This window comes from Anopheles merus, chromosome 2R, assembly GCF_017562075.2.
Source record: "Anopheles merus strain MAF chromosome 2R, AmerM5.1, whole genome shotgun sequence".
NCBI lineage: Eukaryota > Metazoa > Arthropoda > Insecta > Diptera > Culicidae > Anopheles > Anopheles merus.
The window spans coordinates 55,094,058-55,111,209 of NC_054082.1; the positions used below are offsets into that span (position 1 = coordinate 55,094,058).

The 17,152-nt window shown below is 43.7% G+C and overlaps 5 protein-coding genes across 6 annotated transcripts; 4 read left to right on the forward strand and 1 right to left on the reverse strand.

The window, feature by feature from the left end:
• The first annotated feature begins 153 nt into the window (after nt 1-153).
• LOC121603696 (actin-related protein 5) lies at nt 154-2,279 on the forward strand. Its single transcript, XM_041932797.1, has one exon. It carries the CDS (start codon nt 265-267, stop codon nt 2,233-2,235), a length of 1,971 nt encoding a protein of 656 aa, XP_041788731.1. The 5' UTR covers nt 154-264; the 3' UTR covers nt 2,236-2,279.
• A 290-nt stretch (nt 2,280-2,569) lies between these two features.
• On the forward strand, nt 2,570-7,033 carry LOC121589111 (acyl-CoA-binding domain-containing protein 5). Of its 2 annotated transcripts, none has more exons than XM_041907761.1 (4): nt 2,570-3,847; nt 4,824-4,935; nt 5,019-5,100; nt 5,168-7,033. In XM_041907761.1, exons 1-4 carry the CDS (start codon nt 3,787-3,789, stop codon nt 6,020-6,022), a joined length of 1,110 nt encoding a protein of 369 aa, XP_041763695.1. In that variant the 5' UTR covers nt 2,570-3,786; the 3' UTR covers nt 6,023-7,033. The 2 variants fall into 2 exon arrangements, with proteins under 2 accessions (XP_041763695.1, XP_041763696.1); XM_041907762.1 differs by lacking the exon at nt 2,570-3,847 and adding an exon at nt 4,650-4,721.
• A 384-nt stretch (nt 7,034-7,417) lies between these two features.
• Nucleotides 7,418-9,286, forward strand: LOC121590213 (G patch domain-containing protein 4). Its single transcript, XM_041909678.1, has 3 exons — nt 7,418-7,497; nt 7,566-8,025; nt 8,097-9,286. The coding sequence occupies exons 1-3, from the start codon at nt 7,452-7,454 to the stop codon at nt 9,082-9,084; spliced, it is 1,494 nt and encodes a 497-aa protein (XP_041765612.1). The 5' UTR covers nt 7,418-7,451; the 3' UTR covers nt 9,085-9,286.
• A 370-nt stretch (nt 9,287-9,656) lies between these two features.
• LOC121589053 (exonuclease 1) lies at nt 9,657-12,609 on the forward strand. The gene is made up of 2 exons (XM_041907622.1): nt 9,657-12,364; nt 12,460-12,609. The coding sequence occupies exons 1-2, from the start codon at nt 9,824-9,826 to the stop codon at nt 12,478-12,480; spliced, it is 2,562 nt and encodes an 853-aa protein (XP_041763556.1). The 5' UTR covers nt 9,657-9,823; the 3' UTR covers nt 12,481-12,609.
• A 249-nt stretch (nt 12,610-12,858) lies between these two features.
• On the reverse strand, nt 12,859-15,335 carry LOC121589054 (nucleolin). Its single transcript, XM_041907623.1, has 3 exons — nt 15,102-15,335; nt 14,948-15,025; nt 12,859-14,800 (listed from the first exon to the last, which is right to left on the reverse strand). The coding sequence occupies exons 2-3, from the start codon at nt 14,991-14,993 to the stop codon at nt 13,971-13,973; spliced, it is 876 nt and encodes a 291-aa protein (XP_041763557.1). The 5' UTR covers nt 14,994-15,025; nt 15,102-15,335; the 3' UTR covers nt 12,859-13,970.
• Nucleotides 15,336-17,152: the final 1,817 nt, after the last annotated feature.

Sequence of the window (17,152 nt, forward strand, 5' to 3'; positions counted from 1 at the left end):
CGACGGATACATTATCAGTTGACGTGTTTTGTAAGCGTTTTCCCGTAATTTTGCAACAGTTTTTTCTGCAATAATTTGAACAATGCCAACCGATAAAAATGCAAACCCTTTTTTCGAATGGTTTTGGGACACTTGGAGCCGCATGACAGTCCATTCAAGAAATGTCAACCGGGGAAAGAAACAATAACAACGCTTTCATTTGCGTGCAGGTAAATCCCTGGCGTTCTGCTGCGCTGTGGACAGATTGCTTTAAATCGATAAAGTATGGAAATCTCACCGATAGAGGATCTTAAAATCATCCCAGACATTGTACAGCCGTACCCTGATCCATCCGTCGGTCGGGAGGGAGTGATTGTCATAGACAATGGCTCGTTCAACTGCCGTGCAGGCTGGATGTTGAAGGAAAAGCCAGCATTGGTGTTTCGCAATATACTGGCCAAACCGCGGAAGGATCGCAACAAAAAAGACATCGAAGTGGCCACCGTTCCTGTGACACAGATTGGCAACGACATAGTGAACATCGAGGCATTGCGGCTTCAGTTGCGCACACAGTTTGATCGCAATGTCGTCACACACTACAATGTACAAGAGCAAATATTCGACTACATTTTCACCAAGCTTGGAATTAACTCGGAAAACAGCGTGCCACACAAGGTCATGATTACCGAGTGTTTGTTCAATCCAAACTACTGCCGAAGTTTGATGTCGGAGCTGCTCTTCGAATGCTACGACATACCGGGCCTTTCGTACGGTGTGGATAGCCTACTGAGCTTTCACTCGAATCAGCGTGGGAAGAGCGGACTGATCATCGCCACCGGTTATCATACCACGCACGTCGTGCCAGTGCTGAACGGACGCATGGTGGTGGAAAATATACGGCGCATAAACATTGGAGGATCGCACATGATCGCCTTTCTGCACCGATGTTTGCAGCTGAAGTATACATTCCACATTAACGCGATCACGTTGAGTCGTTCGGAGGTGTTGTTGCACAAGTATGGAGAGTTTGCGTACGACTACATGGAGGCGCTCCAAAACTGGGCATGCCTGACATATTATGAGCAAAACGTGAAGAAAATACAGCTGCCTTACAATCAGACCACTGCAGCGCCGGCACTAACGATGGAGCAGAAGTTTGAAAAGAAGAAAGAGCTTTCCAAACGATTGGCAGAGATCAATGCACGGCGGCGTGAGGAACGACTGGCGCAGGATGAAGAATTGCTAATGCAGCTACAGCAACTAGAAGAGTCCGCGGAAGATGGAGAGGACATTCGTGATGGTTTGGTCGAGCACAGCATCAAAGACGTGGGCGAGCTGAAACGAATGATTGCCACCGTAAATTCTCGAATCGAAAAAGCGCGTCAAAAGATGAACGCACCATGCGCGGGCGGCTCCCAGTCGCAGCTGCCATCTGATTCGGACAAATTATTACAACCCCCGCCCAACATGTCTGTGGTCGAGTGGGTCGAGGAAACACGCCGCAAGCGTGACGCCATAATAGAGAAACGACAAGCGCGAAGGCAGCGTAAGCAGGACCTTGCCAAGCGGCGGACGGCAGCCGCTCAGGAGCGAATGCGCATCATTTCCCACCTCGCCCGAAAAGAGAAGGGTAGCGATGATTTCGGAATGCGTGACGAGGACTGGGATGTGTATAAGCAAATCAGTCGCGAAGAGGATAGCGACAATGAAAACGACAGTGAACGTTTGGTGGAGTATGACATTATTCTCAAGCAGTACGATTCAACGTACGAAGATCCGCTGCTGACGATGTCCGGCAATTCCGCCGAGCTGTACCAACTGCATGTTGGCGTGGAACGTATCCGCGCTCCTGAAATTCTGTTCCAACCAAGCATCATCTGTAGCTACGAAGCGGGACTGGCCGAAACGATTGAGTTTGTGTTGAAGCTGTTTCCCGCCGAGCAGAGAGGTTGCTTGGTAGACAATATTTTTCTGACTGGCGGGTGTGCCAAAATCCGTGGCCTGAAAGACCGACTGTCGCGAGAGATGAGGGAAATGCTTCCATTTGAGTCCAGGTTCGAAATCGAGGTTGCTCGCGAGCCAGTGTTGGACGCTTGGAACGGAGCGAGCAAGTTCTGTTTAACCGAAACATTTCGCCAATCACTGATAACTCGTCCAATGTACGAAGAATGTGGTGGAGAGTACCTAAAAGAACACGTGCATGGTAACGTTTACTTCCCAACGCCAAAAGATTGTGGCGATCAGCTGACGGGATGAGAGGAACCCAAGAGCTAATAAATATTCATTTCTTTACTGATCGATCTATTGTGCAAATTGTATTGTATTGACTATGGTACTCAGACTAAATCTGTGGCTATTATAATGTACTTAAATTATACAGGACTACAATAAATTCACTTACTCTATTGCATAAATATAAATGGAAACGAAATGCGTATTTTCCAAAAGCGAAAACAATCAGCTGTTAACGAAAGGAAACGGACATTTTCAAATTTGGTACATTTCTATTGGGTCATTTAGTTTTGACATTTGGTCAGCGCCCAAACGACCCAAACGATGTGCAAACGACGAATTTGCCACAGAGCACCGCCTAATAACTTCACAAGTTTTCGTCAACGAAGACAGAAGGCCAGCTGAAGCAAAACAAGTGTCTTTTTCTGTTGTGATCGTCGTACAATAGGGGGTGGCCGGTGAACTATAGTTACATTATTTAGTGATTTAGTGTATTTTATCGTTTTTTCCGTTCCTGCAAAGCATCGGCATCGTCTCTAGCCAACCAATTGGATCCGAGCGAATAGTGATCTTTCCTGTTTGTGTAGACTGTATTGAAGGTAGAGAAGGGGGAGAAAAGTTCGGGAAAATTGTCATCGAACATTCGACGAGGGCCAAAGTGAAATTTTCAGCCTGGCTGAAATAGCTATCGAAGAAAAACGAATAGCAGAATCGAGCCATAACCGGATACCGTACACAAAACAATTTTCATTTTTGAAGGGGGAAAATCAATCACCACACTCACACACACACATATATACCCCCACCAAAGGTTGTTTTTACTGCGCTACATAGGGAGGGAAGGGCACAGAGAGGGTTGGGAGCGAAGCTGGATGCTTGCAGGAACTAAATCAAACGCCAATCCAGTCTAGGATTGACGAAGTGGATTATGGCAGCGGAAGGGATGATGAGTTGGTGAGGCAAGGCGCGTAGATTCACTCGAATAGGGCTAGTAGTACGAACGTGGCTTCGATTGCGTATGTTATGTTTTTGTGTGTGGCAAAGTAAGCAGATCATATAGGAAGGTTGTACTGTATCGAATGTTTGGGTGTAGTTTGGTAAAATAATCTTTAAAAGATGTTGTGGGAAGAATGATGTTATGAAAGGTGGTAAAAGACTGGATATCTTCAGCAACGGAGCAGTTGTAAAGTACTCCCGCAGTGACAGAGACATCCGATGCTTACGACGCGCGACCAGTGAAAACGATTGAAAGTCTGGCATCGTAACGTAAGGAAAGCGATCGCATCGGACATCCACACGGAATCACGTAAATACGAACGCGTTGGAGCTATGTATTAATTTGTGGCGGATTGCGTAACTTAACGCTGTGGGATCGGACCGTGCAACGATAATAAGTGACCTACGGACCCGCTACGACTTGTCCACACACCTCCAGGTTGCCCTGCGAGGAACCAACGACCTACGAACTGCGATTAGCTAGAGTTCGAGTTTCGAACGCAGTGCAATCATTGCGCAGTGGAAGAGAGTATCTGTTGCGGATACACAAATGCAATAGACGCCCTCACGACGATCAAGATGTCGATCGAGGAACGATTTAATGCGGCGGTAAACGTAATCAGGGGCCTGCCAAAGAATGGTAAGTTTAGTAATCCGAGGTGAGCGATAATCGATGAATTTGGGGAAGCAAACAAAACACGATGATTCGGTCAAAGTTGAGGTATCTTATCGTAGAATGGTTGGGGTTTGTTTTTAAAGTACCAACCGAAACTGATAAGATATTACTTGCAAATCTACCTTTTCTATTAATATAATATTAAATCAATGCGACACAAAAACTTATTATTCCTTAAATCTTGGAGTAAAAAGGCAGCATTGCAATTATCAGAACATTTCCAAAATAATTAACACAATTAAATAATGTTTGATACTGGTATCGGTTACTGGATGCAAAATGTATGTCAACTTTTCTTCTGTATTCTGCTGTTGTTGTTAAGTGTCATTGTTCTGGTTACCAGTTAAATGCGTAGTTACGCATGTATAAACGCTTTACTTTCTTCCAAGCGCCAGTCCAGTGGCCTTCTTTTGGCTGATGCAGAATAATTATATGGAATGATGGAAAGGAGACCGTCACATTGCTAGGGGTGTAGTAACCTTCATGGATGGCTCGTGGAGAATACGGTCGCACAAAACAAGTGACTTGCAGGTTGCAGGCAACGACTCAGCGATTTACGAAGGTTTTTGACACCCGAGGGAAGTAACGCAAATGACGGCCGCGTCTGACTGGTTTAGCTTTCTTGCACCAAACGTGGCCGCACAAAGCAACAAGGTCAATGAGGTTTTTACGGTGGTGAAACACCGCGCATCACAAATGCGGAGCTGCAAATGAGATTTGGTTACCATGGTCATCTATGAAGTTTTATAGATTGCTTAATGTACTTGTACTGCAGACAACGTTAATGGTTTGACATAGGGAGACAATTCATTGTAGTGTAGACTAATAGTGATACATAGTAAAGTTACAGAGACATACCTACCTAGCTTGGGAATCGTGATTGAGTGGAACAACATTTTTTAAAAATTGCCTTTGTATCATTGTACTCTTTACTTCACAGGACCGTATCAACCGAGCAATGATATGCTGCTACGATTTTATTCATACTACAAACAGGCTACTAAAGGCAAATGTTGTGAACGCAAACCCGCCTTTTGGGATGTTATTAATCGGTGGGTAGAACAGGATCGATCACGAAGCATTTGATTTTATCTTCTGTTTACTTTTCATTTTATTTTGGCATACAATTAAACAGTGCAAAATGGGATGCTTGGAATCGGTTAGGAGATATGGACAAGGAAGAGGCTATGCAGAAATACGTCGATGAATTGAAAAAGGTAATTATGTTCAAAATGCAAACATCGGTCAAATATTGAAAGAGATTCCTATTTTTTTACACCAAAGATTGTTGAAACGATGTCCTACACCGATAATGTGGCCAACTTTATGGAGTACAGCATGAGCGAACTGGATAACGTCAGTATCCAGGATTTGGAGATGGTTGCACCGGAAGCGATTAAAAAAGCTCGTTCTCGTCCAAACTCACCGCTTGCTTCGCGCGAAGCTAGTCCAAATCGACTTTCGCCAGTCACACCGCCGCCTCCGCCAATGATGTCCTCGTCGGTAGCACCGATGGCCAATGGTCATGTGCACAAGCCAACGGCGATCAATGGATATGCGAATGGTAGTTACGCCGGTCATCACGCTGCACATAATCAGCATAATCAGACGAATGGATTCGCTTCGTCCACGATAAGTAACGGCGCTAGTTCGGGACCGTCTGAGCTAAGCGACGACGAGTACATCGACACGTACGATGATGACTTCGAAAGCGAAACGACCACTGTGTTCCGTCCTATTGAGGCCGTCAATCACGCCCACTACTATCAAAATGGGTTATCGGGCTCGGTCGGTGCGCCCCTGGTTAACGGAGGTGGAGGTACGTTCCTACATGGTTCACAAGGGGCAGGATTCGCGCGAACTGACGTGGCTGCTCAGATTACGCGAACAATCGAACGACTAAATAGCAGCGTGCAGGAGATACAGAGCCGCGTCAGTGTGATTGAACAATCGGTGGCTGAATTGCGAGAGCAACAGCAGCAGCAAATGACAAAGATTCGTGCTTCCTCTGTTCGGTCTTCACGGCCTAACTGGTGGCCTTTTGCAGAGATTTCTCCGGGACTGTTAGCATTCGTCATACTTTGGCCGCTGGTGATAAACCGAGTTACTGGCAGCTGGACGCAGAGGAAGCAACCCTGAAGAGCAAACACGTGCTGCTCTGCAATCGTAACTGTCGGACGCCAATCGTATTGCTGGAACGGTAGAACAAATTTTACAAGTTGTGAATAGTAATAATATTTAGCTCACGCCTTGGTGCAGTTCATTCGCTTAGAAGGTAGACGACTCTTTACTCTGTGCAAACAGCACGCCCGTACTATCAGTGCAGTAGTACGTGCAGGTGCCGTGATCGAGGTGTGTGTGTGTGTGTGTTCGTGTTTGCAAGTTCCAATTCCAGGATTTTCAGCGTCACTCGCATGCTTCTGCTGACGAGTGAACAAACTCAAGCCAATAACCAATAGACAGGATACTACACCTCGACAGCTTTAGCGCAATAGATTTTGTAATGGTGAAGTAGAGGACGAAAAAGAAAAGAAATGAAACAACATTCCGTTGATAGGGTGAACGAAAGAAGTTTGCTTTTTTACTTGCGATTGGTAAAGGAGTGTTGCAATGCAGCCTGATAATTTATGTGTTGGGTCTCATCACAGTTGTGGTATCGCTAAAGTTAAAGTGCAATTTGTTTATATGTAACTTGTTATAATTGTGCGGACTGTAGAACAGCTAGTTATGCTATTACACTGTTTGAAAATCAATATTATGATGATTGTTTTACGGTGCGGATATTTTTGTTATTAACCATTTTCGTTGTAGTTTTTCCTTTTGGATGTTATTTTTTGCGATTTTATACACCGATATATTATTTGTTATTTAAGATTTGGTTTTTTACTTTTTTCTTTCACTATTTTTTATACAAATAGATGGAAAGGCTAGGGGAAATACATTATTTTGTTATTAAATTACATAAATTGAATGGGAGTGAGTTTGCAGTTTAGTGACGAAATTAGAAAGAACACATAAATATCAAGCGGTAGATAATTTTTGCAGCGATGGCCAGGCTTTTGCTATGATTAGGGGTATTGATAGCGAAATTGTAACACATCTACACATGTTCTTATGGTTCGGATACAAATAAAGAATGCTCTATGCAAACAAAATGTGTTGTTCAATCGTTGCAACTTTGTATGTAGAACCATATATCGAATGGTTGCAACGTGGTTAATCTGTTTTTTTCTGTATCTGTGCAAAGTTGCACTTTTTGATTCGCGTGGTAGGCTTGCGTAGCGCCAACGCTCAGTTCAAAAAAGCCAGTTAAACATTTGCTACGCGTATTAATTGTCACCCTGTGTAAAGTTATTTCGTACTTTTAGGCTCTAAAAGTACTTTTTGTTAATTTTATGCGAATATTCGTAATTTTATTGATGGAATATTTCAATATTTCTGATAATTTGTTTAATTAAATGTCAACAATTTTGGTCGTTGATTCGCAAAGTCTGTCGTTTATCTGTCAGAAAGCTTGACACATTTTTTTTGTAAACAATTAAGCAACAACGTGTTTCTTTGTGGCAATATGGATTTTGCCAAAAACATACTCCTAAAATATGGCTGGAAAGAAGGTAAGATTTCGAGGGAAAGTTAAGCGCACCGTCTGCTATTTTTCATCTGCTCCGATGTGTCATTTCAGGTGAAGGGCTCGGGAAAAACTCGGACGGCATTACGGCGCCGCTCAAAGCCAGTTTCAAGTTTAGCACTAGCGGAATTGGAGCCGACAAGGTCAGTGACGCTAAAAACAATTGGTGGGAGCGTGTTTACAATGAGGCGGCCGGCAATATTGAGGTTGAATCTGGCGGAACCAAGGAAACCGAAGTGCCGGTTTCACTTCGGCAGGTAGATGCAGAAGCGGTTGAAATTACCACTAAGAGCTACTCGGTGAACAAACTGAAGCGGAAGGATATGGATCAACAAGGACCGAAAGGTTCAATGTACGGTAGCGTGTTTCTTAAAGCCTCCACCCTGTTGGGAGGTATTGGGCGTGAAGAAGACATGCCGGATCATGTTCGCACGGAGGATATCGAGTTTGCTCCCGTTAAAACTCTTACGGATGAGGAGCTGTTTGCGGCGTGTGGTGGCCGAACGGCCCACAAGTAAGCATTACTAATGCATGGCCATGGTTCCGTGATATTTGTAATAATTTGGTCTTGTTCTCTTTATCCAGAGGTGCTCGTCATGGACTGAAACTGAACGGCAAGTTGGCACGGATAGACGAACAGAACAATAAGCTCTTGCAGGAGCTGGAGAGCAGATCTTTCGAGGATGTGATAAAGTCTAGTGACTGGCAGGTACAGGCGTCTAAAAACGGGCGTCGAAAATCGAAAAAACAGAAGCGGAACGAGCAGCGGTGGATCGCACACGGTTCAGCGGACGCCGAGGATGAAGTGAAAGATATGATCCATCATGCCGATTACGTGGTAGCTAAGAACAAAAAGAAACAAAAGGTCCATCAAAAAACGGACCAAGAGCTGGCAAACGAAATGTCAAGCATGTTCGCCGAGCTGCCGGAAGAGGATGGTGGAGTGGAAGAAAACGAACCGGAAGCGGCGCCGAAGCCGAAATCAAAGAAGCCGAAGCATAAATCCAAATCGGCATCGAACAAGGGCGCTTCTCTGGAGCAGGAGTTAGATCTGCTAAGTGAAAAAATTCGCAAACTAGATCACAGCTCGGTAACAATTAAGAAGAAAGATAAGAAAAAGAAAAGCAAACTAAAACTGGCTGCCGATGACGACGATACAGCGATGCTCGACCCTGCGGCTAAGTACCGTAAGGACTATCGCCCTGACTTGAAGCAGAACAACCGTTTGCTTAAGTCTGTCGTGCCGCATGAAGTTAGCGTGGAAACGGTTGCCAAGAAGCCGGCACCGTTGTTAGGGTCAGATTCTAGTGATGGAGAGGAAGAAGATGTCGTGCAGCGGGTGAACGAAGAACAGAACCGGTACAGGTCGAAAATGAGAGCCAATGTGCCAAAGATAAACATTATCGAACCCACGGAGGAGGACAGTCTCGTGCTGGGACAGAGTCTGAAAGAACGTCACAAGAACGATGTGAAGCGTGTGGGTAATCGTACCACAGGCGGCAAACGGAAGAAAACGAAGAAAAATCAACGCGTGTTGGCTAAGCTGGCGGATTCGCTGTCTAAAAAGTTGTAAACGGAAAGCAATAATATGTTACTAACACCAAGACGTGGTAGTGCCTTGTTTTGGCGGGAGGAGAAAACAAGGATAATCCCCGCGTTGAAGGGGAATTCAGGCACACTTCGTAGATGATATCCTTGAGCAACGTGAACCGTACATTGCGGGGTTCGTGTACAATAAAACGTTATCATTATTCAATGATCATCATATTTTATAATGGTTTTGCATGTTTTATTGTGAAAGGAAACTGGGAAAAAACGAGAAACTAGTAAGTCTTTTTAATTACGCTAAAATTATTTACTCCAACTGCTCACGCTAGCCACATGTCACATGGATATGTTACGGCTTTTCGTAGATCTGTTTCACTCCATCCAGCACGCATCCGACTGTCCTACTTCCGAAGATTTTTTCTTTGGAATGGTATAAAAATGTATGAGTGGTCAAATTGACTGCAATTAAAGAAAGTGCATCGTAAGATTAACAAAGAATTACGTTGCCAAACGGTTTATAAACACTGCACAGTGGGTTATCGTAAGTTTATTAACATTTTTATTACTGCTGTCAAACAAAATGTCCGATGTTAACCACAACATTCATTGGCGGGAACAATTTTCTCATGAACGTAAACAAAACGATAGCAATGGGAAAAGTGTGCGGTTAACTGAGTTAGTAATGTTCACCAAGTTGCAGATCTTTGTATAATAATTTGCCTGCGTGCCTAAGATCAAAGTGACATAGACCGCTACGTAAAGAAATGGGCATCACCGGGTTGCTGCCGTTCCTGGAAAAGGCGAGCAGCGCTTGCCATTTGCGCGAACTCCGTGGCAAGTGTGTAGCCATAGACACTTACTGCTGGCTTCATCGCGGAGCGTTTGGTTGCGCAGAACGGTTGGCCCGTGGCGACTCGACTGATATGCACATTCAATACTGCCTGAAGTACGTGCAGCTGTTGCTTTCGCACAATATCAAACCAATCCTCGTTTTCGATGGACAGCATCTGCCAGCGAAAGCTGCCACCGAGGCGAAGCGTCGCGAGATCAGAGAAACTGCCCGCAAGCGTGGAGCGGAACTATTGCGCTTGGGTCGCATCGACGAAGCCCGCAGCTTCTTGAGACGATGCGTCGATATCACCCACGGAATGGCTCTTCAGCTGATTCAGGAATGTCGCAAACGCGGTGTCGATTGTATCGTAGCACCGTATGAAGCTGACGCGCAGCTGGCGTATCTCAATCGCACCGACATCGCCCAGTATGTCATCACGGAAGATTCGGATCTGGTGCTGTTCGGATGCAATCGTATACTGTTCAAGCTGGACTTGACGGGCCATGGACGGTTGGTCGAGGCGAGCAAACTGCATCTAGCGATGGGATGTCGGGAGGATCGCTACAAGTTTGCTAAATTTCGGTACATGTGCATCCTGTCGGGTTGCGATTATTTGGATTCACTGCCCGGCATTGGTCTGGGGAAGGCGTGCAAGTTCATGCTGAAAACGGAAGATCCCGATATACGCAGGGCGTTGGCAAAGATTCCGGCATACCTGAACATGAGGCAGTTGTCCGTGACGGAGGAGTATAAGGACGAGTTCCTAAAGGCGGATGCTACCTTCAAGCACATGGTAGTGTACGATCCTGTGCAACGCCGCCAGACCAGACTGGTGGACCCGGACGACGAGGGTACTCCAGAGCAATACTGTTGCAATGCCGGCAAGTTTTTGGACGAGAAAGTAGCATTCCAGCTAGCGGTTGGGAATTTGGATCCTTTTTCGCTGCGCAAAATGGACGATTGGCATCCAGATGAAGTGGATGTAGATGTGGCGGCAGACAAGAATCAACATCCTAGCATCTGGCGGAAGGATTACATGTTGCTAAAGGACGCTAAGCAAGCACAAAACAGCACACAAACGCAGAAACCATCCACATTGCCGTCATTCGTGAAGCGTGCGGTGCATCATCTGGAGCACGCTTTTGACCAAAACACTAACGAAACGATCACTGATGTCTTGCAAATTTACGGCATTCAAAATCATGACGAACCACCCACGAAACGATCCTGCCATGCGCAGAAGTCTTTTCATTCCGCCGAATCTCACGTTGCGATTGACTATCAAGATGTGGAAGCGCTTGACGTGCTGGAACAATTGGAGCAACCAAAAACGCCCAAACGCACCCGAAATCCTTTTGCAGTCTCTCCCAACAAATCGTTGCTGAGCCGCGATACATTACTTTCGCCCACCAAAATTACACCGGAAACTCGTTCCCTGCTACACAATGTAAGCCCAGTCAAGCGGATCGACTACTCTCAGCAACGCAGCCAGTTAGTAACGACATCCATAGTAGGCAGTGGCGCTTCTTCCAGCCGATTGAGTCGGTTTAAAACGGCCCATAGCAAGGGTGTAACTATTTCTAAGGATGAACCTAAAGTGATCAGTAGATTTTTCTGCACACAGCAACACAAATCACAAAGCCGTACGACTGATACAAGTAAAGGAAGCAATAGTATGGCTAAAACTTCCGAAGACGACAGTCCCAAGAAGAACTGCACAAAGCAGGATGTCTGTTCGCTCGTTTCTCCTACTGCCATAGTGAAGGACATCAAGAGCAAGCGAGATTCGCATGTCTTTAAAGCGACTGCTATTTACCTCAGCTCACCGGAAGCGCGACTGCAGAGTCGAGGTGATCGAACGCCAGAAAAGCGACGGGTGCAAATACCTTCCGAATCAGGGGAAAGGAGTAATTCTGTGCTCGGTCGGTTTGACAGTGGAATTGCAATGAGCGAAAATAACTCTAACGTGGACGAAGGTTTGCTGGAGTGTGATAGCGTTACAGGATTAGGCTCTTCTCAGAAGGAAAATGACGACGTCGTAATGAATCCTGTTGAAATGGAATGTTCCGACCTCAAGCCGCGTAATGCCCGTTTAGCGCTATTCGAGAGGCGGCCAGCGAAGCAGCTGACCCAGTCGCTGGAAAGTAAAGACAACATTGAAGAGCTCGCCATCGTGCTGGATGACGATAGTAGCGACGAAGACACTAAAAAGCGTACTGATGCCCAACAGGCGATATCGGCGGAAAAAGTCCACAGCCCTGTAAAGGCAACACACAAGACTGAAACAGTGAAACCGTTCCAGGTGCCATCATCGTCTTCGGGGAAAGTAGATGCTTCCACCAAATCCAAGGCGCGTTCTTCATGCAAACGGCCAGGACTGTCGATAAGTAGGAAGCAATCTGTTCCCAAAACGGACAATACTAATTTAGGTTTAACGCAAACTCGATTGTCTATGTTTGGGTTTCAGAAAAAGGTAGGTTTCCCGACGTCGGTCAAAATTGGCTGACTTTTACGATTTGAATAGAATTGAAAAATATGTTTTTTCTCTACAACTAACCATCGTTTCAGCCTTCGATGCAGATGAAGTGATGTTGGAGGTGTGAGCATTTGGAGGAAGCTTGTGAATGAAAGATTTTCTAGAACAATAGTTTTTTTCCTGGACAAACACTATGTAAGTGAATTATTTACCACTTGTTGAAAAATATAAATATCAATTCATTTTAATCGCTTTATAATCATTCGTTGATGACGTCACTAGTTTATATTTCATTGAATTGTCGAATTGTCTATTTCTGGAACCATTTCTGGAACTATTTTTTGAAGTTGTCTCAATGCAATATAAACGACAGATTTGTTCTTGTTTCAAGCTGAAACAATTTACCAAACGTTTTTATTTATTTTTGTTTCGATACTACATTGACGCATCAGTTGCTGTTTATAGCTCTTTTTTTAATCTGTTTTGTATCATTTACATTTACGCAACACCGAATTCCATTTCGTACACGTACAATTCTTAGAAAGAGCAATCGAATGCAAACTATAGTTATGTGAAAGATTTAAAAGTAAGAGTCATGATATCGTGTTTTGCATAGATCTTGGACTATTATTATATTAGCGATTCATACATTTTGCAAATTCTTCCTTCTTCTACATATTCGGAACCACACGGCGCTCGGATAGTCAGAGGCAGTTCTTCGGGGGAACAGGCCATTCTAGACTTGAGCAAACAACGGGTATGTTGTTAGAATGTGCGAGTTGACGACTGTACCATGGCCCCTCATTCTGCATATTGTTACACGTAATTTTTCTTTGTCACATTCGGTTCATTTTTGCTTAATTGAATGGTTTTACATATGGAAAATCCTTTCGTGGTCTAACTAATGATTGACTTGTTGTAAGTTGCAGGTTGGCGCACTTTCCTTCGAGATAATACGCAAACAAAATTATTTTATTGCATGTGTATTTTGTATTACACTTTTGTAGGGTAATTCGCAATGATGGTTGAAATAAAAAAAGCAAGCAAAGCAGGTTTTGTCAATGCGCTTTGCATTGAATCCTTTTTTTTCTGAAAATTGATTATTTTCTACATTTCCTTCGGATTGCCACGCGATATAATGTTAATTGTTCCATGTTCTACTGCTATATCAGAAGTTGGATGTGTAGTTCACTATACACGAAAAGAATGTTCTGTAATACTATTTTAAAAATCTGTGCAATATAGGCTTAATTAGTAGTTGATTTTGTATGAAGACAGTGTAAAATAGAGAACTTTTTTGTTGTTGTTTTGCTTAAATCATATAACCGTATATCCGCTGTCGTAGGTTTTGGACTGCCGGCCAGTATGTGACGATGAGAACGCACCCGCTAGTAGTGTACACGAAATGTGTAAAAAACACTACAGCTTCGTAACCCCGAGCCTTACTGCCCAAATGCACTATTGCAGTAGATCATTGAGCCCAGAGTTGTCGCAGTTTAGGAGCAATTAAGTATGACTCGTACTTGGTTAAAATAGTTAAAAAAGTGTTCGATGCCCGACTAGCGTTCCCTAGCGGGGAGGCAGAAGGCTATCCGTTATGGTCTTAGTCTTTAAAATGGGGCTTTAAATATTTAAGCATACCAAAGGTGCGGAATCGTTTTACACCAATCACTTTTCGCAGTTGTTCATCGCAGATGGCAAACTGTCTGTTTTTCGGATCGTACAGATTACGTTCCTTAATGATGGCCCACATTTTCTTCACCACCTCATGTCGTGGCAATGACTCCGCACCGCACACTTCCGCCAGTTCAGGAGATAGTGTGTACGGTCGTGTGTAGCCATTTGATCTCTTGGCACCACCACCACCACCACCAGCTGCCTTCTTAGCCTTAGCTGCCGGTTTGGATTGCTTCCAGTCTCCGTCAGAATCCGAGTCGGAATTGTTCTTTTTCTTACTTGCCGCCTTGCCCTTCGCACTGCCTTTTGGGTTGTAGTCGTCATCGCTACCCTTATCATCATCGCCGGAATCGTCCTCACTGTTGGAGGCGCGTCTCTTCTTCTTCTTGGCCGGGCCTCGTTTGGCCGGTGTGCCGCGCTTTCCGGCACTCTTACGTCCCTTCGGTTTCTCTTCCTCGGAGAAATCTTCATCATCGTCGTCATCTTCCTCCTCCTCATCCTCTTCGTCATCTTCGTAGTCACTGTTACCTTTGGCTTTTTTGTCCTTTTTGTTACCCTTGCCGTTACCTGCGTGATCATCGTCCTCCTCATCGTCATCTTCCTCTCCCTCGGAGGAAGCTTGTGAATTTACGTAGTCCATCACGAGCTCATCCACCTCCTTTTTACGATTGGAAAGATCGCACTTCAAATTCTTTTCCAGCTGTAGACGCACCTTCTTGGCTGCTGTTTCCTCCAGGTTTGCATCCTTTAGAATTTCTGCGGAAAACAATACATACAAAGCATTGGACGATAAAGGATAATTTGATACGAGGCACGAGGCTGCACGAGAGGCACAGTTTAGGTACGGTCAAGGTCGCAAACAAACGCCATACCCTGCCAATGATGCCCATTACTTGAACTTACTTTGAATTTCAGCGTTAAGCTCAGCTTTCGTCGGATTTTTAGTCATTTTACAACAGTAATAGACTAAGCACTCGTTTTCTGAAATGAGTTAAGGTAATGAGTATGAGCCTAATTATAAACACTCTCCAAACACGCTTCTAAACCGATAACTCACATGGCGGTGTGCGGTTTTGTTGTGATAATAATGTATTCACAAAACCACTGAGTTTTAGTTGTGGATAAACTGCAAGAGCTGCAAGAGTTTGCTGAGTGAAAAAACTCTAGCGAAATAATTCACGAATGTACTCGAAGATGCCGATTTATGCACCTCGATGCAAGCGAGAGGCCGATTTTTTTTGTGCGAAATGTGTACCGGGGTGCCAAAGACGCTTACTTCAGCGCTGCGTGTGGCGGTTTGAACAACCACGTTGACATCGGTCATTTTGACAACGCCGCTTGATGTCAATTCCGCTGTGTTCGTGAGCAACGTTTGAAAAAAAAAAAAAAAACGTTAATGGCCAGGAAATGTGCAGTGTTCAATTATTTAAATACTAAAAATGAATTATCGTCGTTTAGTTAAATGTTTGTAGAATATGTCCAGCCTAATTTATTTATTTATTTATTTATTTCAAATAATTTGAACGCCTTGTAGGTTTGACAAATATTAAAGATAATGCTTAGAAACTAACACTGCCTAATTAGTGAAGAGTAATTCCTAACAAAAATGCGCTGTTTAGGAAATTGTTAAAGTGATTAAAGTGGGGATGGATAATAGAGGACGAGGACGGAGCGATCTAGAAGGAACGTAGAAATGAATGGTGGAGAGGAGGTCTGGAACAACATTAGTGCTAAGGATCAAACCAGCAGTGAAGCAGGACTGAGCGATATGCCGTCTTTTTCTAAAGAGCCAATTCCCAAAAATTGAGAGCGAACTGCATATGGGGGTCGATGAGAAAAGGGCCTTATGCGCCGAATAGCTACTCTAGCGAAGAGTTTCTGTACTCTTTCAAGCAGTGTACTGTCTCTAATACTGGAAGGAATCCGTAAAATGCTGGCATATTCTAATATAGGCCGAACCAGAGCCATATACAGACTTTTAAAACAGCGAGGATCATTGAAATCAACTGTTGAGCGGATTATTAGGCCAAGATCTAGGACATATAAAAAATATGTTGACAAAGCTATTAACGAAGCGCATCGAAAGCTTTAATTGTTTAACATTTAATGTGTTGTTTTGTTATTTGCTATCGAAACCATGTATGTACAGTGGATCTCCGTTTATTCGGGTATCTTTTATCCGTGCTTTTGAAAAATGACAGTTCAATACAAAAGTTACATTGCGTGCTGAGGAGGATATTTGAAAAAGCGTTTATCAGAGCACATTGTCTAACAAACAACGTTAAAACTCAAGGCACATTTAAAATATTCTTGTTGGAAAAACATGAAGGTTATAATGGGTTTCGATCCGGGGGTTTCGTTCCGGGCAAGGTCGAGTCCCGAAAAGCCCGGCGCTGCACTGTATGTATTTTTTTATGTCAGACTTCGGTAGTCAGAATATGTCTTGATAATTGTACTATCAAGTGCGGCTGGTTAAACATTTATTTAGCAATGGCGTGATATATGATACATCGATGACATTTTTCCTCAAATTGATATGATTATTGTAAGGCAGATAAGATGGACGTTATTTGATATGAAAAGGTAAGTTATAATCATAAAGGATGAAAACATGTATTGTATTTTAACATGTACGATGACACAACATAATTTTCCGACAAATGATAAATTGTTATTTTCTCTTATTTGTTTTGGTGCCGTTGTGCAGATTCAAGGAAGTGTTTATCGAATTAATTAATACTAAAATATAAAAATATTCTGATTCATCTGATTTGAGTTTCATGTAAAACTGACTTCATTTTTTATGTGTAAGTAGTAGGAGTAGTTTTTGTAGTGCTATTTATTTGTTCATTTTTTCTGTTACAGGTAGGTATTTGACTTACGCAGAAACTCGAGACAGGCGGTATTTTGTGACCGTTTTCGGTCCCCATTAATAGTGTATCTCGGGGACCGCCTATGCTTTGTATTAATTTGAGGCCACATAATAAACGGGTTCTATTGACCACTTTACCCTTAATTAGTAGTGTTAGTAGTGTGATATCTTCTTCTTCTTTGGCAGAAAAAACGTTGTCGGTCAAGGCCTGTCTGTATACCCACTAGTGAAGTGAG